At 37.6% G+C, this 21,352-nt stretch overlaps 1 protein-coding gene across 8 annotated transcripts in view; it reads right to left on the bottom strand.

Annotated features, from left to right (window-relative positions):
- HERC2 (HECT and RLD domain containing E3 ubiquitin protein ligase 2) overlaps positions 1–21,352 on the bottom strand; it is a 237,444-nt gene that overhangs the window by 197,047 nt on the left and 19,045 nt on the right. For all 8 annotated transcript variants that reach the window (XM_082735976.1, XM_082735972.1, XM_082735973.1 and 5 more), the window contains exon 4: positions 1,743–1,880. In XM_082735976.1, coding sequence (XP_082592102.1) covers positions 1,743–1,880 — 138 coding nt within the window. The remainder of the gene's footprint in view (positions 1–1,742; positions 1,881–21,352) is intronic.

The raw sequence follows: 21,352 nt of genomic DNA, 5'->3' as shown, positions 1-21,352 counted from the left end.
GAGAGATACGTGGATTACTAGAACAGAAACAAGAAATGAGAAATAGAACACACAAGTATACCCAACTTATTCTTGACAAAGGTGCAGAAGTAATTCCATAGTAGAAAGTTAGCCTGATTCAAAAAAAAAAAAAAAATGGTGTTGGAGTAGTTATTGTAAGCATACAAAAAAAACCTTGACCTAAACCTTACATTGCACACAAAATTTAACTCAAATGAACAGGAACATATATGAAAGACATAAAACTACAAACTTTTAGGAAAAAGCACAGGGCAAAATCTTCAGGCTCTAGGGCTAGGCAAAGAGGAGGAGGAAGAAGCAGGGGAAGGGGAGGAAGAAGAAAAAGAAGGAGGAAGAGGAAGAAGCAAAGTCCACACTGAAGTTTATCAAAATTTTACAATTGCTACGCTTAAGACACTGCTGAGAGGATGAAAAGATGGGCTATGAACTGAGAGAAATTATTTGCAAACCATATCCAAGACAAAGGACTACTATCTGGAATATATGCAGAACCCCCAAAACACAAGATAAAGAAAAAGAAAAATCTAACTAGAAAATGGGCAAAAGACATGAACAAGTATTCCACTGAAGAGATACAGAGGTAAAGAGCCACAGGATATACCCAAATTAAAACCACAATGAGGTATCACCACACACTTAACAGAATGGCTAGAATTTTTTAAAAAGTGACAACGCCAAATGATGATAAGGACACAGAGAAACAGAATAATTCATAAGTTGCCAGTAGGGATATAATCTGGTGTAGTCACTGTGGATAAATTCACCAGGTCCTTAAAAACTTAAACAGAGAACTACCACATGATCCAGCAACTCTACACCTGGGTATATACACAAATAACTGAAAGCAGAACTTGTGTATACTCACACTCATAGCAGCATTATTCAAAATAACTAAAAGGTGGGGGCGCCTGGGTGACTCAGTGGGTTAAAGCCTCTGCCTTCGGCTCAGGTCATAATCCCAGGGTCCTGGGATTGAGCCCCACAACAGGCTCTCTGCTCAGTGGGAAGCCTGCTTCCCTTCCTCTGTCTCTGCCTGCCTCTCTGTCTACTTCTGAACTCTGTCTATCAAATAAATAAATAAAATCTTTTTTAAAAAATTAGCTAAAAGGTGGAAGCAACATAAATGCCTATCCATGGATGAATGGATAAACAAAATGAAATATATACATATTATGGAATACTATTCAGTTTTTTTGTTTTTTGTTTCTTGTTTTTTTACTATTCAGTTTTTAAAAGGAAGGAAATTCTGACACATACTACAACATGGACAAGACTTGAAGACATTAGGCTAAATAATGAAATAAGCCAGACATAAAAAGACAAATACTGTATCACTGCACTTACACCAAGTAACTAGACTAGTGAGAATTCTAAAAACAGAAAGTAAAATTGTAGTCTCCAGGGGCTGAGAGTAGAGAAGAAAGAGGAGTTACCATTTAGTAAGTACAGAGTTTCATTTTGGAAAGATGAAAAGGTTTTGGAAGTAGATGGTGATGGTGATTACAAAACAAGGTGAACATCTTAAATGTCCTTGAATTGTATACATAAAAATTATTGAAATGGTAAATTGTAGGTCATGTAGAGTTTACCATAATATCAAAAGATTTTCAGTTAAATTTTTAAGAATTCCATAACAACAACAACAAAAATCCATTTATGGTAGCTAGAAAAGAAGTGCCAGATCAAGCTTTTCAAAGTATTAGAATCTCAGTTTGTAATACCTGGTTGCTTGCCCCATACCCAGCTCTCTAGGATTAATTTGGCCCTACATGAAGGTGCAGGAGTTTCTTCTTCATCTTTTTTCTCTTTGTCATTCAGATCTTCTTTCTTTGTTCCACTTTGAGCATCAACACCATCATCTGGAAAATCAAAAATTTTTAAAAATCTATTAAATTCCTTTTCAGAACGTAACATCCACTCATCAGTCTCTTCGCAAATGTCCCTCCCAGAAATGGAAAGGTTAAGTTACAATATACATTATTAGTTGAATATTTGATGATTAAAAGAAAACAATATGAGTCATCACCACAAAGGTACAGTGTGATTTATGAAGTAATGAATAGTTTAGTGGCCCTTTAATAAAGAAATCAATATATCATTCAAATTCTTCTTTGAAGCAGGTCTCCTAAAGTATTCCATTAATTTCCTATTACATTTCACAACTAACAAACTTAGTCTTTGATATTACCTAACTGAATTTCATATGAACTGCTTTTATCCAGTGATCCCCAATTGCGGTGTCCAAAAGAGAGGAGGATGTGAAATGGTAGCATGATTCAAAAACCATTTTTAACTCTATATATTACCATACTCCACCAACTGAGAACCACTGCTACACAGAATCACTGCCATTGACAAAATATAATTCAGAGCATTCAGACACACAAAAAGGCTGAACACCAGGACTTTGAGCCACTGACAATTTAAAGTTTCAGTCAAGAACAAATGTCATGAAACTCCTTACGTACAGCAAATAAAGACAGAACCTAACCTTGAAGTATAAATGTGTCCTATCCTAGAATGCCCTTACTAAATGAATTATTTTCTAAATGAAAGAAATAAACATCTAAATCTGTGAAAGGGATTATATCATATTACAAACAGTAAGAAGTATCTAAAATTAACTGAAAGTAACAAATATTAAGGAACTCCTGCAATTTATAAGAGAAATACCAGATATCAAACAGAAGGAATCCCAAATAACTAATGCTATGAAGAGATACTCAAATTCTGTTTAGAAAATTTTAAATTAAAACAATGAAATATTACTTTACATTCACCAAATAGACAATTGTTGGCTCCAAAACAGGAATTTTTTCCCATTTCATCTGGTTTTATTCACTGATAAAACCCAAGTGCCTAGAACAACACATGCCCAGAAGTAAGCTTTCAGTGATCTGTTTGATAATTAAATAATGTCAAATAATTGGAGCCAGGGACATAAACCTTCAGGCACAACTGGCCAAAGGGGTGGACCCCATATAACTAGACTGGACAGCAATCAACTGAGTTACATACAAGGTCCTGTAATCCCTTCCAGGGGCTATGCTCACAAAATTCCCATACAGGCCCACAATTAGAAGAATACAGAGGGCAGAAACCCACAGCAATCCAATGTACTATGAATATGACTTTAAAATACAGTACTAGGGGGGCGCCTGGGTGGCTCAGTGGGTTGAGCCGCTGCCTTCGGCTCAGGTCATGATCTCAGGGTCCTGGGATCGAGTCCCGCATCGGGCTCTCTGCTCAGCAGGGAGCCTGCTTCCTTCTCTCTCTCTCTCTCCTGCCTCTCAGTGTACTTGTAATTTCTCTCTGTCAAGTAAATAAATAAAAATCTTTAAAAAAAAAAAAAAAATACAGTACTAGGGGTGCCTGGGTGGCTCAGTGGGTTAAGCCTCTGCCTACAGCTCGGATCATGATCTCAGGGTCCTGGGATCGAGCCCCACGTTGGGCTCTTTGCTCAGTGGGAAGCTTGCTTCCCCACTCTCTCTCTCTGCCTGCCTCTCTGCCTACTTGTATTCTCTCTCTCTCCATAAAAAAAAAAAAAAAAATACAGTACTGAATAGCAAAGGGACAAACTCGGGCTAAGGAACCATACATTCCATTAACGCAACCTAAAAATGCATGCATTTAACACTAGAATGTTTCATAATGATACACAAACACATTAGAAAGGAAAACATTTTTTTAAAGATTTTATTTATGTATTTGAAAGACAGAGAATAAGAGAGAGACAGAGCACGAGACGGGGAGGGTCAGAGGGAGAAGCAGACTCCCCACCAAGCAGGGAGCCTGATGTGGGACTCGATCCCGGGACTCCAGGATCATGACCTGAGCCAAAGGCAGTTAGTCGCCCAACCAACTGAGCCACCCAGGCACCCAAAAAGAAAGGAAAACATTTTAAAAGATGGAGTTGAAATGGTGTGCCAGGAACTATGAAGTTGATTAACTTAACCCGCAGTTCCTGAAGCTGAAGAAAGGACCTCTGTCACTGGTACACATCAGGTGTCCCATTCTTTCAACTTCCTATGACTAACAGTACCTCTACTATTTACAGAAATATCCAACTGGGCATTAAATACAGATTTTTTGGTAATATGTTCAAGTCCTAACTTCCTGTACCTATGAGTGTGACCTTATTTGCAAATAGGGGATTTTCAGATGATCAAATTAAGACGTCATAAGGGTAGGCCCTAATCCAATATGACCGGTGTCCTTACAAAAAGAATGAATTTGAACACAGACAGACATACACAGAGGAAAAACAATGTGAAGACATGGGGAAAAGGCAGCCATCGAGAAGGACAAAGGCTTGGAACACAGCCTTTTCTCATAGCCTTCAAAAGGATGCAATCCTGCTGATTTTAGACCTGTAGTCCCCAGAACTGTGAGACAATATGTTTCTGTTGTTTAAGATTTCCCAGCCTGTAGCACTCTGTTACAACAGCCCTAGGAAACTAATACAAATACTCCTTCTTAGCACTCTCAGAGACATCTTCACCAAGAGGCTTTAGGAAGTTCATCTCATGCACCCTGGAGTCTCTGGACCACCTGTGATGACATGTTGCCTACAGGATTCAGATGCAGAAAAAAAACTGCCCTTCCCAGACAAATGCTATTTACCATTAGTGGAAAATGCTAACCATATACTCAGCTTTCCGGGAAACAAAGGCTCTCAAAGACCCTGAGCCTATAACCCTCCACACACCCAGCTCCCCACTACACTTTGGGTCATGAAAGCAGCATCCTACAAGCTTGATTTAAAAAAAAAAAAAAAAAAAAAAAAGACCCAATCACAAGCTATCTTTAAAAAACTCATTAATAGGGGCGCCTGGGTGGCTCAGTCAATTAAGCGTCTGCCTTCGGCTCAGGTCATTGAGAAACACAGTAATTAAAACATCAAGAATGAACAAAGGCTATCTCTACAACCTGTGAGGATACTAAAAGGAAAAAAGAATACTACATCAACTCTAAACACATAAATTCAACAATTTAGTAGACATTGACCAGTTCCTCAAAAACAAACCACAGAACTCATCCAAGACGAACTGCATAAGCTAAATAGTATGATAACTATTCAAGAAATTTACTTCCGAATTTAAAACCTTTTGAAATAGAAACCTCAAGACCCAGAAGATTTCAATGGAGAATTCAACTAAATACTTACATACGAAATTTATACCAATTCTACACAATCTCTCTCAGAAAATGGGAGGAACATTTCCCAACTCGTTTTACAAAACCAGTAGACAAACAAGAGTACAGTTAACCTTTGAACAACAAGGGGGTTGGGGTGCCAATTCCCTGCCTGTTGAAAATCTGCACATAACTTTGGACTCCCCAAAAACTTAACTACAAATATAGCCTACTGTTGACCATAAGCCTTACTGATGACATAAATCACCAATTAACACACATGTTTTGTATATGTATTCTATACTGTACCATTACAATAAAGTCAGCTACTGAAAAGAAAATGTCAGGAAAACCATAAGAAAGAGAAAATACATTTATAGTACTATAAATTATGTGCACAGAAGTGAACAGGCACAGTTCAAACCCATATTGTTCAAGGTCAATCATACAGAAAATGCAGCTATAAATAAATATCCCTAATGAACATACATGCAAAATTCTCAACAGACTACTAGTAAACTGAATCCAACAATACATATAAAGAATAATACACTATAACCAAGAGAAGTATATCCCAGGAATACAATGCTGGTTCAATGTTTGTAAATCAATCAATGTAATCCCCAACAGAAATAAGAATCACTTGATACCAGTGATGTATAAAAAGCTTTTGACAATATGTATCATTCATTCAGGACAAAAGTTCTCAACAAATTAGGAAGAGATGAGAACTTCTTCAACCTGATAAAGAACATCTACAGAACTCTATAGTTCATCACACTTTATAATAAAAAAAAAAAAAAGAATCCTTTTCCCTTAAGATAAGGTAAGGATGTCCATTCTCTTTATCCCTATTTGATACTGTACTGGAAGTCCTAGTTAAAGCAGTAAGATAAAAGAAGATAAAAACTGTTCCTCTTCACAAACTACATGATTGTCTTCAAGAAAATCCCAAGAGATCTACAAACAAACAAACACTGCCTTATGAGTTTAGCAAGATCATAGGAGACAAAATCAACACAAAAAAATGTAATAAACAGTACCAGCTACATACTGTTTTCTATGTAACAGATACAATGCAGAAATTACACCATATAATATCACCATACAGTTGGAAACCAAAAAAAATTTAACATTTATAATAGCTCCAAAAGAAGTAAATTCTTGGGTACACACTATCAAAAACATAGCCCACTTGGGAAATGTATGCTGTATAGTACAAAATCCTGATGAAAGAAATAAAACACTACCTAAATAAATGAAGATATACTATGTTCATGAATTAAAAAACAAAATACAGCAATGATGTTAACTTTCCCCAAACTGATCTATAGATCTAGCACAATACCAAGCAAAAACCAAGCAAGAATTTTTTTGCTGGTATTAGATAAGCTGATTTTTCTTAAAGATCTTATTTATTTGAGAGCAAGGCAGGGAGCACAAGCAGGGTGAAGGACAGCGGTAGAAGCAGACTCCCCTGCTGAGCAGGGAGTCTGATGTAGGGCTCGATACTGGGACTCTGGGATCATGACCTGAGCTGAAAGCAGATGCTTAACCAAGTGAGCCACCCAGGCACCCTAGATAAGCTGATTCTAAAATGTACACTTAAGAGCAAAAACTAGAATAAATAAAACAACTACAAAAAGTAACAATAAAGTTGGAAGAAGCAATTAAATACTATAAAGCCACAGTAACAAAACCAATTTTAATACTATAAAGCCACAGTAATCAGTGTGCCATTAATAAAGAAACATATCAATAACTGGAAAGTCCAGGAATAATCACATACAAAAGGAGTCAATTAATTTTGACAAAATACAAAAGCAACTCAATGGAAAAAGGACAGTATTAGAAAAACTGGATATCCATATGAAAAGTAAAAAATAGCTTCAACCCAAACCTTATACTTTATACAAAAGTTAACTCAAAATGAACCAAAGATCTAATAACAAAATGAAAAACTATAAAACTCTTAGTTAGAAGAGAATATAGGAAAAATCTTTGTTACCAAACACTAATCAAAAAAATTCTTATACATGAGACCAAAAACACAATTCATAAAAGAAAAAATTACAAAATACATATTAAGAGAATGAAAAATTAGGTACTAGACTTGAGAGAAAATATTTATAAATGATGTATCTGAGAAAGAACCTAGAACGAAAATACAAACCATAAAATATTCTCAAAACCAAACAAAAAGAAAACAAACAACCTAATTCACCAATTAATAAAAAGATGTTAACAGAAACTGCACCAAAAAGGATATAAGGATGAAAAATAACCACATGAAAGGGTATTCAATGTCATTTGCCATTAAGGTGATAAGCTCATACTACACGATGAGCTCATACTACATAATTATAAGAACAGCTAAAATTAAAAGTGCCGATAATACCAAGTGCTGACAAGGATACAGAGCAACAGGCACTAACACACAGTGCTAGAGGGAAGGCAAAATGATAAAGCCACTTTGAAAAACAAAATGGCAGTTTTGTATGAAATGAAAATTGCCCTTACCATATCAACCAACAATCACACTACTAGGTATTTATCCTAGAGAAATGGAGACTATATCCATGAAAAATGTGTACAGAAATGTTAATAGCACCATTATTATAATTACAAAAAAATGGTAACAACCAAAATGTCCTTTAGTAGATAAATGGATAAATACACTGTCATATATTCAAATTATGGAATATTAGTCAGTAATAAAAAGAACTGCTGATACAACAATATGGATGAATTGTAAAGATACAACTAGTGAGTAAAGGAAGCCAACTTTAAAATGTTACATAATGTGGATTTGGAGGAAGATGATAGAGGAGTAGGGGACCCTAGCTTCACCTGATTCCTGGAATTCAGCTAGATAGCTATCATTCTAAACACCTGTGAACTGAACTGGACGTCTAAGAAGAATTGTTTTAATTCTACAAATAGAAAAGTGATCACATTTTCAAGGTAGGAGATGCTGAGAAGTCAATCTGATGCAATAAATCACAAGATTAAACCATACGGGGAGGACCCTCTGCAAGCCCACTACCAGAAAGTGATAGAGGAGTGGAGCGCAAAACCAGAACTTAACAAAAGTCGTATTGGGTGAGAGACGTCCCTGCCTGAAAAGTGCTCAGGTGGCAAAACTGACAGGTGAGAGAATATGGTCTCACGATCCCTGGGGTCATAAAAGAATGGGGGACCTGAGTGTGGCAGAGTTCCGAAGCATCAGAGTAGGGAAACCAGCTACAGTCAGGGAGCCCAGGAGTGGGCATAAATCGTGAACTGCAGCACAGCTGGGCAACTGCTCTCTGGGCAGGAGCTCAGCAAGTGACAGAACCAAGGGAAGACCTTCCTCCTTCCCCAGACAGGAGTGATGAGGTGAGGTGCATGCCAAAGGAGTCTGCTAAGTTTGGAGATTCAAACCAGAGGCCCATACCTATGATTAAAAAAACACTGTCAAAAACTCAGTGAACCCAGAGTGTGGAGGGAAAATCATGCAGACAAAAGTGATTGACTGCTTTTCCTTGAGAGTGCACTAAAGAGTGGGGGCTTTCAACTCCTGGAGATGGGGTGCTGCCATTTTTATTTTCATCCTTTAAAGTGGTGGGAAAAGCCTTCAGGGAACAAAAGTTACACAGAGCAATCTGGAGGTGCTTATACAGAGCCCAGCCCCCTGGCAAGAGGGAAGCAATTATGCCCCAGCAAAGACAACTGAGAATCAAAGCAACAGGTCCTTCCCCCAGAATATCAGCAAGAAAATCTGGCTAAGACCAAATTTACTGATTACACACAGAACTGAAAACTACAAAACTCCAGTGCTAAGGGAAAACTGTATATAGAATTTATAGCTTTTTTCCTCATGATTCTTTGTTTCTTTTTTCTTTTACCTTTTCAACGGATTTCTTATCAACTCTCTTAACTTAATTAATTTTCATTTTTACAGTTACATTCATTTTATTTCTGTATATATGTGTGTGTTTTCCTTTACAATTTAAGGATGTAGTTTCTTCTGACAGACCAAAACATAATTGCTCTGTTCTGTTCACCTGACTACATTCTTTCTTTTATGTCTTTTTTAATTTTCATTTTATAGTTACATTCTATCCTTTCACTGTATTTAAATTTATGTATATAAATACATATATTTTTATATATTTACTTATAAATATATAAACATGTTTATATAAATTTATATAAAATTATAAGTTTATATATAAATATATACATATATTTACATGATATATGCATTTCATACACATAATATGCACATATATAATAATATATACATACACATTTAAATAATATACACATAAATATATATGTGTGTATACATATATATACACTTATATATACACACACACACACATTCTTTTGTATAACATATATATGTATATTGCCTTTTTTGTTGTTGTTACTGGTTTCTGGTCTCTCGTGATTTGATTAGTGTGTAATTCTCTGGAGTCATTTCTATTTCAGTGTTTTGATCTCTCATTCCTCTATTCTTATCTGGACAGAATACCAAGACAAAAAAATCACCTTAAAAAAAGAAAAGAGGCCATGTTGACTGCCAGGGACCTAATCAGAATGGATAGACGTGAGATGACAGAACCAGGGTTCAGAATAACAATTATAAAGTACTAGCTGGTTTTGAAAAAAGCCGTACGATTAGAGAATCCTTCCTGGAAAAATAAAAGAACTAAAATCTAATAAGGTTGAAATAAAAAAAGGCTGTTAATGAAATGCAATAAAAAATGGAAGCTCTAGGTGCTAGGATAAATGAGGCAGAAGAGAGAATAAGTTATACAGAAAACAAAAGATGGAGAATAAAAAGCTGAGAAAAGGAGAGACAAACAACCAATGGAGCACAAGGGGATAATTCAAAAGATAAGTGAACCATAAAGCAAAACCATATTAGAATAACTTGGGTCCCAGAAGAAGAGGAAAGAGAGCGAGAGAGATGAATAGAAGATATATTTAAGCAAAATATAGCTGAGAACTTCCCTAATCTGGGGAAGAAAACAGGCATTCAAGTCCAGGAGGCACAGAGAACCACCCTCAAAATCAATACAAATAGGTCAACAACTGGACATATAATAGGAACGTATAAAATCTTGCAAATTTCAGAGACAAAGAAAATCATGAAAGCAGCTTGGGAAAAGAGGCTCTTAACCTACAAGGGTAGAAACATAAAACTGGTAATATAACTATCCACAGAGGGGCCAGAAAGGACTGCCATGATGTAATTATTCGATGTGTAAATAGTAAAAATACACGGCCAAAATACTTTATCCAGCCAGCCTGTCATTCAGAATAAAAGGAAAGATAAAGAGCTTCCAGGACAAAGAGAAACTAAAGGAATTTGTGAACACCAAACCAGCCCTGCAAGAAATATTAAAGGAGCTCTGTTATTTGAAGAGAGGGCTCAAAAGTAAAATGCACCAGAAAAGAAAAAAACAGAGACAATATACAGAAAGTAATTTTATATGTAATACAACGGCACTAAATTTATATCCTTCAACGGTTACACTGAGTGTAAATGTGTTAAATGCTCATTCAAAAGACAAAGGTATCAGACTGAATAAAAAAGCAAGACCCATCACTATGTGGTCTATAAGAGATACACTTGGAGCCAAAGACACCTCCAGATTGGAAGTGAAGGGGGGTATAAAAACTAAGAGCTTTTTCCCCTAAGATCAGGAACATGACAGGGATATCCACTCTCACCACTCCTGTTCAACATAGTCCTGGAAGTCCTAGCCACCTCAACCACACAATAAAACATAATAATAATAATAATAAAAGATATCCAGTCAGAAAAAGTCAAACTCTCACTCTTCATAGGTTACATGATACTGTATGTGAAAAACACTAAAGACTCCATCCCAAAATTGCTAGATCCCCTACAGGAATCCAGCAAAGCAGCAGGTTATAAAATCAATGCACAGAAATCAGTTGCATTTCTATACACTAACAATGTTAACTGAAGAAAGAGAAATTAAGGAATCAATCCCATTCACAATTACACCAAAAATCACTAGATACCTACGAATAAACCTAACCAAAGAGGTAAAAGATCTGTACTCTGAAAATTATAGAACACCTATGAAAGAAACTGAGGAAGACAAAAAGAAATGGAAAAACATTCCATGCTCATGGATTGGAAGAACAAATATGGTTAAATATGGTTAAAATATCTATGCTACCTAGAGCAATCTACACATTCAATGCAATTCCTATCAAAACACCATCAACACTTTTCACAGAGCTGGAACAAACAAACCTAAAAATCTGTATGTTACCAGAAAAGACCCTGAATAGCCAAAAGAAAGTTGGAAAAGAAAACCAAAGCTGGTAGCATCACAATTCCAGACTTCAAGCTGTCATCATCAAGATAGTACAGTACTGGCACAAAAAAAGACACACATATCAGTGGGACAGAATAGAGAACCCAGAAATGGACCCTCAACTCTATGGTCAACTCATCTTCAACAAAGCAAGAAATAATATCCAATGGAAAAAAGACAGTCTCACCAACAAAAGGAGTTGGGAAAATTGGACAGCCACATGCAGAAGAATGAAACTGGACCATTTCCTTTCACCATACACAAAAACAGACTCAAAATGGATGAAAGACTGAAAATGTGAGAGAGGAATTCATCAAAATCCTAGAGGAGAACACAGGCAACCACCTCTGTAACCTCACCCACAGCAACTTCTTGCTAGACATGTCTCCAAAGGCAAGGGAAGCAAAGGCAAAAGTAAACTATTGGGACTTTATCAAGATAAAAAGTTTCTGCACTTCAAAGGAAATAGTCGACAAAACCAAAACACATCAACAGAATGGGAACAGATACTTGCAAACATCTTATTGATAAAGAGCTAATATAGTATCCAAGATCTATAAAGAACTCACACTCAACACTCAACACCCAAAAAATGAATAATCCAATCAAGAAGTGGGCAGAAGACATGAACAGACATTTCTCCAAAGAAGACATACAAATGGCCAACAGACATATGAAAAAATTCTCAACATTAGGGAAATCCAAATGAAAACTACAAAATACCACCTCACACCAATCAGAATGGCTAAAATTAAGTCCGGAAACAATAGTTGTTGCTGAGGATCCACAGAACTCTTACACAGTTGGTAGGCATGCAGGCTGGTATAGCCACTCTGAAAAACAGTATGGAGGTTTCTCAAAAAGTTAAAAACAAAGCTAATAGGACCCAGCAATTACACTACTAGGTATTTACCCAAAGATACAAATGCAGTGATCCAAAGGGGAACCTGCACCCCAATGTTCATAGCAGCAATGTCCAAAACAGCCAAACTATGGGAAGAGCCAAGATGTCCACCAATAGATGAAGAGATAAAAAAGAACTGGCGTGTGTGTGTGTGTGTGTGTGTGAGAAATGGAATATTACTCAGCCATCAAAAAATAAATAAATCTTGCCATTTGCAATGAAATGAACAGAACTAGAGGGTACTATGCTAAACAAATAAGTCAATCAAAGAAAGACAATTATGATTTCACTCATATGTGAAATTTAAGAAACAAAACAGCATCAGAAGGGAAGGGAGGGAAAAAAAAAAAAAACAAGACAAAACCAGAGGGGGGGGAACCATAAGAGATCCTTCACTATAGGAAACAAACTGAGGGAAGGGGAGAAGGGAGAGGGATGGGGTAACTGGGTGAGGGACAATAAGGAGGGCCCAGAATGTACTAAGCATTGGGTATGATATAAGACTGATCAATCACTAAACTCTACCTCTGAAACTAAAAATAAACTATATGTTAATTAGTTAAATTTACATTTCAAAAAACTTGAAAAAATTAAAAGTAAAAAAATCAATGTCATATATATATATACATATATATATATGTATATATATATATATCATTCCATTTATATGACAGTTCTCAAAATGGCAAAACCACAATGATGGACAACAGATGAGTGGTTACCAGAAATCAGGAGTTGGGGGACTGTGTGACTCAAGGAGCAACAGGAGTTTTCTAAGGATGATGAAACTGTTCTGAATCATGATCACAGTGGTGGTTATGTGAACCTGTATATCTGTTAAAATTCACTGAACTAAATACCTAAAAGGAATAAACTATACCCTATTAATTTTAAAAACAGAAACTGTTTAACTGCTTTTCCCTAAAATTACAATAAAATTTCAATTAAGTTCAAACATGTATTTACCACCCAGCACATCAAAGCACCATGGTAAACACTTTGATACAAAAGTAAGACAACTTCTAAAGCCCAAATGAACCTCTAGAAAAGACATAGCACATAAATCAGTACAAATCTGGATTTTGCAAGTGTCCTGAGTCAAGTATCAAGGAGCAGGGAGGATAGCTGGAAGACAGTCTGGAAGAAGTATTTTCAGTCAAAAAGCTGGTCCTGAAAGCTGGAGCAGGACATAGCGTTGGGCCAGTAAGACATGAGGAAATGTATTAAGGGTGAGGGGAGAACTAGTCTGCACCTGCAACAGATAATCAGCTATCTTTTTATTTTTTAAAGATTTTATTTATTTATTTGACAGACAGAGATCACAAGTAGGCAGAGAGGCAGACGGGGTGGGGGGGAAGCAGGCTCCCCACTGAGCGGAGAGCCAGATATGGGGCTTGATCCCAGAACCCTGAGATCATGACCTGAGCCGAACGCAGAGGCTTAACCCACTGAGCCACCCAAGCACCCCAATAATCAGCTATCTTGACCACAGAAACTAAACACAAAACTAAATAAGTCTGATTTATTAAGTCCCTTATTTTAAACTAGTAACATGGAAAGTGTGACAACAAAGTAGAATCTTCAATGAGATATACGGGCATCTGGGTGCCTCAGTCAGTTAATTGCCTGCCTTTAGCTCAGGTCACAATCCCAGGGTCCTGAGATTGCATCTTGCATCAGACTCCATGCTCAGTGGGGAGTCTGTTTCTCCCTCTCCTCTGCTTCTGCCCCACCCCTCTACTCGTGAGCACACCCTTTCTCTAATAAATAAAGAATTAAATAAAAAACAGGATATATTTAATTCTCAAAAATCATATTCCAGGAAGTAGCGACGGGTGAGGCAGTTAATGGAAAATGAAAATAAGTTGTTGTGAACTACATACAACTACATAAGAGTACCTAGCGAAACAACATTATACTTTTTAATCTTTACAAATGACCCTTCAAGGAGATAGGCTTTCCTGTCTCTGGTTCACAGATGTAAAAACTGTGCTTCACAGAGTAGGTCCTAGCCAGGGAAACAAAGCTGGGATAGAACACAGTGCTAGCTCTAACTATAAGGATTTATTTTCTGGGGGGTAAGGGTCCACTGACAGAGCCAGGGGCCAATTCTAATTCAAGGCTTGCTTTGTGTCTGACCCAGAAGTGAAAATTTTATGATTTTAAATGACTGAAAAATAATCAAAGAACTATAATAGTTTGTACTATGAACATTATATGAACTTCACATGTTAGTGTCTGTTAACAAAGTTTTATTGGCATGCTGCCACATCCATTTGCTTATTAGTTTTATATATGGCTGCTCTGGCACAACAACTGCAGGGTCCCATAGTTACCACATCATTATGGCCCACAAGGCTTAAAATATTTGCTACCTGACCCTTTACAGAAACTTTGAAAAACCCTGATCTGCACCATTCTACAAATGTTACAAATAAGAATACAAAATTCTCGTTTTATTTTTTTTAAGATTTCACTCCCTTGACAGAGAGAGAGAGAGAGAGAGAGAGCACAATCATGGGGAGCAGCAAAGGAAGAAGCAAGCTCCCCATTGAGCAAGGAGCCCAATGTGGGACTTAATCCCAGGACACTGGGATCATGACCCGAGCTGAGGGCAGACACCTAACCAACTGAGCCATTCAGGCGCCCCCAAAATTCTCATTTTAAAGTTGATATACTGGTCATGTAATCTCTTGTCCAGGATGAAAAGCTTTGTTTGACAGTCACCAGGAAGCAGACAAGAAGCAACACTAAGCACCCGTAATATTTTACTCTCAGGAACATAAATGAGAACATCCACAACAGCAAAGGCAGGATAACACCACTGGAGGTTAAAAAAACAACATGGAATAATAATGAAAAATAATTAGAAGAATTAGGATGACCAGTTCAGAGATAACATTTCAGTATTTGCTCTCTTTTTTATGGATGTAGGGTTCATAGTTTATAGAGAGAGAATTAATAGAACACACACTGCCCAAACAAATCACAGATCATGGAAAGCTCAGAAGGGGAAAGTGGGGAAGCTGACCTTCCTATGAACCCAGGACAATAAATCCTGAGGGGCCACTGATGGAAGACTGCTCTGCCACCTTGTCCCTGAAAATGGAACTAGAAGTAGATGACCTCAGGACTTTTAAGACATTCCTGTCCAATTACGTGAGGAGGTTTTTTACAAACCATCCAAAGTGATTTCCATTCAAATCGCTGTGTCTAAGACCTACAGAAGGAGTTTCAGGGTGCAAAGGCTTGGCCAAGGCTTGGGGCCCAAGGGCAGCAGCAGCCTAGAGGTAGGAGAGGCTGTGAGGCTCCCCCAGGGCTGGCAGGAAAGGCATAGCTGCGACAGCCCTGGGCCACAATCACGAAGACCAGCATCTCAATGTTGGAGAAGGTTCACTTGTGTTTTGTTTTTACCTTAATCACTACCATTAAGAAAGCTTGTTCACTATCATTTACTTCTCAAAAATAGACTGTAGAAGAAAAGTTTGGTTAACTAAGCATATTAGTCAGTGTTCTCCACAGAAAGAGAACCAACAGAATGTGTAGGGGGAGAGAGAGAAAGGGAGAGATGGAGAGAGAAGGCATTTATTTTAAGTAATTGGCTCATACAATTATAGAAGTACAAGTCTGTGGCAGGCTCAAGACCCAGGAAACAGTTACGCTACAGTTTGAATCCAAAGGCAATCTGGAGGCAGAATTCCTTCTTGTTGGAGAAGGTCAGTCTTTATGCTATTCAGGCTCTTCAACTGATTGGATAAAGCACACCAACATTATGAAGAATAATCTGCTTTACTCAAAGTCCATGGATTTATATATGAATCTCATCTAAAACACACCTTCACCTGGAAATATCCAGAATAATATTTGATCAAATATCTTCAAACCATGGCCCGGCAAACTTGATACATAATTATCACACTAAGAGTCCCAATTAATCAAATACTAGTTAAAAAGAGGGGGTATAGCTCAATGGTAGAGCATTTGACTGCAAATACTAGTTAAAAAGAGATATATTGTATGTTTTTGTATGACATTGAAATTTTTTTCTATTTATAAGGAAGTACAGGGCGCCTGGGTGGCTCAGTGGGTTAAGCCGCTGCCTTCGGCTCAGGTCATGATCTCGGGGTCCTGGGATCGAGTCCCGCGTCGGGCTCTCTGCTCAGCGGGGAGCCTGCTTCCCTCTCTCTCTCTCTCTCTGCCTGCCTCTCCATCTACTTGTGATTTCTCTCTGTCAAATAAATAAATAAAAAAATCTTAAAAAAAAAAAATTTATAAGGAAGTACAATTTTAAGAGATTTTAGCTATGAAAACTTTCTAACAGAAAACAAACATAGAAGTGGCCATTCAAATTTCCCTTGAGATTCTACTGCATTATAAAGATACAATGTAATATCTTCTGTCTATCTCATTATTAGTAACATAATACATGTAACATGGCACCCTTACAATTTGAAGGTTTTAGCAGCAGATTAAATACATAGATGCATGTGTTCAATTGACAGGAAATTTTAATTGTCAAGTGAAAGAGAAAAGGTGATCCATCAAATCAATAATGGAGTTTTAAAAGACAGAGAAATAAAATTAAGGAAGAATACTCAGTAGAATGGATAACAGAGTAAGAAAAGCTTAAAGTATCCACATGAATGACATAAAAGGGCACTTACCCTCAATGTCCCATCCTCCTCAGGTAATTTGTATGCCCCTAGTCGGCCTGAAGCTGAGAGCACACACTAACTCACGACACAAATTACTTATTGGATCCCTCTTGGATGGTACTCTGCTCAGTGCTGGGGGGTACTACGGTGAAAAAACAGAGCCTATCCTCACAGGTCATGGCCATTATAAAGTTGTTACGGGCAGGGTGAGGGACATCAATGTCAAGGCACAGCAGGGTGAGGGGATGTGAACAAGGCACAGGGCCTTGGCATGTCATCTGAGACCTTCCCTGGGAGCTTCTGGAATCTCCATGTTCTGTTTTCTTCATATCTCTTTTCTTCTTGCTAACACTTTTTTATTGGTTGTTGCACTTTCAATGTAAGCTCCCGGAAAACAGGGGGCATACCTGGCTCATCCACCATCAGATCCTAGCACCTACAACTACCCTCACTGACAGAAGAGGACACCCGACAAGCTGGATAAGACTGTGACTCAATTACCAAATGAATGAATGACCCACATGTTGGACAATTCACCGCATCTCCCAGAAGGAGAGTACTTTTTAAAGAAGTTCCACAGACTGTGGTGTGGAGAAGGATCTGAATGGCTAACACAGGGAGCAAAGAAGAAGCTACAATTCCGCAGCACAGCTCAGGATGATCCATGATCCTAGGCAGTCCACCCACAGTCCACAGGACCACTGCAATATGGGTTGTGCTTCTCACCCACACACTCATCTCTCCTTGACTCAGTGCAGATGGGCACAGGAGGAGTAAATCTACTGATTTCAAAGAAAGATAAACTAAAGTCAAGGACAGAGATTGAAAAACTCTCTGATAAATTTTTGTACATTTCTCCTAAATTATGATATACCTCATATCCTGGAATACTTTAATTTTTATTAAAATTAAGTACATGTGGGGCGCCTGGGTGGCTCAGTGGGTTAGGCAGCTGCCTTCGGTTCGGGTCATGATCTCAGAGTCCTGGGATCGAGCCCCACATCGGGCTCTCTGCTCGGCAGGGAGCCTGCTTCCTCCTCTCTCTCTGCCTGCCTCTCTGCCTGCTTGTGATCTCTGTCTGTCAAATAAATAAATAAAATCCTTTAAAAAAATAAATAAATAAAATAAAATAAAAGTAACATTAAAAAAAAAAAATTAAGTACATGTTACATATATATACTTATTTGTCCATATATCATCTCTGGAAATATTCTAAAACTAGTAATACTACTACTAAGAAGCAAGAAAAAAGTGGTGTCTGGAGAACAAGATTGGGAAGGAACTCACTCTACTAAAAATTCTGGCTATAATCTGGGCATCAGTGTAAATACTTTTAATAAGATAAAAATGTTTAAAAGGTCTAACACTAAACTTAGAAATAAATATGTAATATAAAAGATTTGAATTCATTCTTGCTGCACGTCCTCTAATCAAAAACAGGAGTTTCAGTCTCTCAGGCAGACATGTCCCTTCACCAGCTGACTCATTTAACATGGGAACATGGACATCATTCACCCTAGGTACTCAGCACAGGGGATTCAGAGAGACAAAAGAACTAATGAACAGACAGGTCACTGACACTTCTGCCTGCACTTATACACCACTATGAGAATCACAAACTATTAAGCAGCACAAACTGGGGGCCAGGTACTGTTCTATGCACACCATAAATCAATTCAATAATCAACTTCAACCCCATGAAGTAGGTCTGTCTTTCACCAATCCCGAGATGCACCTTTCCCAAAAGTCAGCATGCCAAATGGGATGAGTCAGATTCATAGGCAGTGAAATTCTCTCCTGGTAATAAATAACAGCACATCTTACTGTTGAGGCATCTTAAACTTGTTGAAATGTACTTCTTACCACCCAGATAGTGCACAGAGCATATATCTCACCCAGAGCCCTGGACTGGTAAGAGCAGCACCACCCCACCGCAGGCCCCAGGGTCTGTGTACCCCCCCACCTCATAGCCACTGCAAGGTCAGATACTAATATGCTGACCAGATTTGTTTTGGGTGGATGAGACTATGGTGAAACATCGGACAAAAATATTTCAGACTCATTCAATGGAAAACCCTATATAGTCAAACAGACCTTTGATATCAAATACCACTCCAAGTACCCTTCACTAGGTATGTATGTATTTTCTTACCTTTGCAAGGATTATTAACCATGAAGTCTATTAAATCTACTGGTACTCCTATTCTGATTCTTTTAAAAGGAATAATAAAGGCTTACAAAAACTAATAAAATGGAAATCAAGAATGCCCAGAAAACAAAGAAACTTCTAATACTTAAACAGAAGCCAGCCTTTTAAGGAGGGGGAAAAAAATCTCTCAGAAATCAAAACATTGTGCACTATCGGTGGGAAGGTAGACTGGTACAGCCACTGTGGAAAACAGCATGGAAGTTCCTCAAAAAAAACTAAAAACAGAACTACCATATGATCTGGCAACTCCTGGGTGTATATCTGAAGGAAATGAAAAAATTCAAACAGTATCTGTACCCCCTTATTTCATTGCAGCATTATTCCCAATAGCCAAGAAATGGAAACAACCTAAGAGTGTGTCAACAGATGAATGGATAAAGATAGATGTGGTGTGAAATGGAATATTATCTCAGCCATAAAAAAGGAAATCCTGCCATTTACAACAATGGATGATAAGAACATTGTGCTAAGTGAAATAAGTCAGAGGAAGACAAGCACTGTATGATCCACTTATATGTAGAATCTAGAAAAGGTAAATTCACAAGGAATAGATTGGTGGTAGCCAGGAGCTACAGGAGTGGGGGAAATGGGGAGATATTAGTCAAAGGATATAACCTTGCAATTACAATAGGAATCAGTTCCAGAGATCTAATGTATCTTATAGTGACAATGGCTAACAATAGAGTTTTGTTGGGGTGCCTGGGTGGCTCAGTGGGTTAAAGCCTCTGCCTTTGGCTCGGGTCGTGATCCCAGGGTCCTGGGATCGAGCCCCACATAGGGCTCTCTGCTCAGCAGGGAACCTGCTTCCTCCTCTCTGCCTCTCCGCCTACTTGTGATCTCTGTATGTTAAATAAATAAAATCTTTAAAAAAAAAAAAAGAAAAAGAAAAAACAATAGAGTTTTGTTTACTTGAAATCTGCCAAGAGCATAATGCTTAAATGTCTTCACCACACACACAAAAAATAATAATTATGTGATCGAGGTGTTAAGCAACCTTACTAGGGTAATCATTTCACAATGTATGTGGGCATTCAAATCATCACACTGTACAGCTTAAACTTACAAAATTTTAATATATCATTATATTTCAACATAGCTAAGGAAAAGAAAAAAAATCTCTTAGGGAAAAAATCTCTTAGAAACTGCTAAATCAGAAGCACCTTTATACATAGAATTCAGATTCACATAATCCAGATTTCCCAGAATTCACATTAATTCCCAGGATTAACATAATCCTGATTTCTCTGCAGAAATTAGACTGACTAGATAATACTGATTAAAAACAGCTCTAATTCCATTCACTGATGTGCTACCACAACGGCATACAACAGAGCATGTAAGTTTTCTAAACCTTGGGTTTGTTTACTCAAGGGACTTTTCTAAACCTTCTACATGAGTTTTACTCATCAAGTAAACCTGATATGACTTTCGTATGTGTAAGAGGGTGAAAATGTAAGATTATAGGCTCACTCTGATTGAATATAAAATTCTGAAAAACTTTTTTTTTAAAAGATTTTACTTATTTATTTGACAGAGAGAGAAACAGCAAGAGAAGGAATACAAGCAAGGGGAGTGGGAGAGGGAGAAGCACGGTTCCAGCTGAGCAGGGAGCTTGATATGGGACTCAATCCTGGGACCCTGGGATCATGACGTGAGCTCAAGGCAGACGCTTAACAACTGAGCCACCCAGGTGCCCTAAATGTACATTTTATTTTTTATTCTTTATTTTTTTTTAAGATTTTATTTATTTATTTGACAGAGAGAGAAACAGAAAGAGAAGAAATACAAGCAAGGAGAGTGGGAGAGGGAGAAGCAGGCTTCCCACTGAGCGGGGATCCCAATGCAGGGTTCGATCCCAGGACCCCAGGATCATGACCTGAGCCAAAGGCAGATGCTTAACAACTGAGCCACCCAGGCACCCCCTGAGAAACTTTTTTATAACAGCAAAAATTATGCTGTTCTATAGTGTATTAGCTTAAAAACAATATTCAAGTCTTTCATTAACTTGAAGACACTTGTCCTAATATTAAATTGATTAAATCAATAGCTAATCTGTGAACCCCTGAACTAAAGCTAAGAGAGA

This window comes from Mustela nivalis (genome assembly GCF_964662115.1).
Source record: "Mustela nivalis genome assembly, chromosome: 6".
Classification (NCBI taxonomy): domain Eukaryota; kingdom Metazoa; phylum Chordata; class Mammalia; order Carnivora; family Mustelidae; genus Mustela; species Mustela nivalis.
The sequence above is the reverse complement of the archived record's forward strand: the minus strand, read 5'-3'. Positions and strand labels throughout refer to the sequence as shown.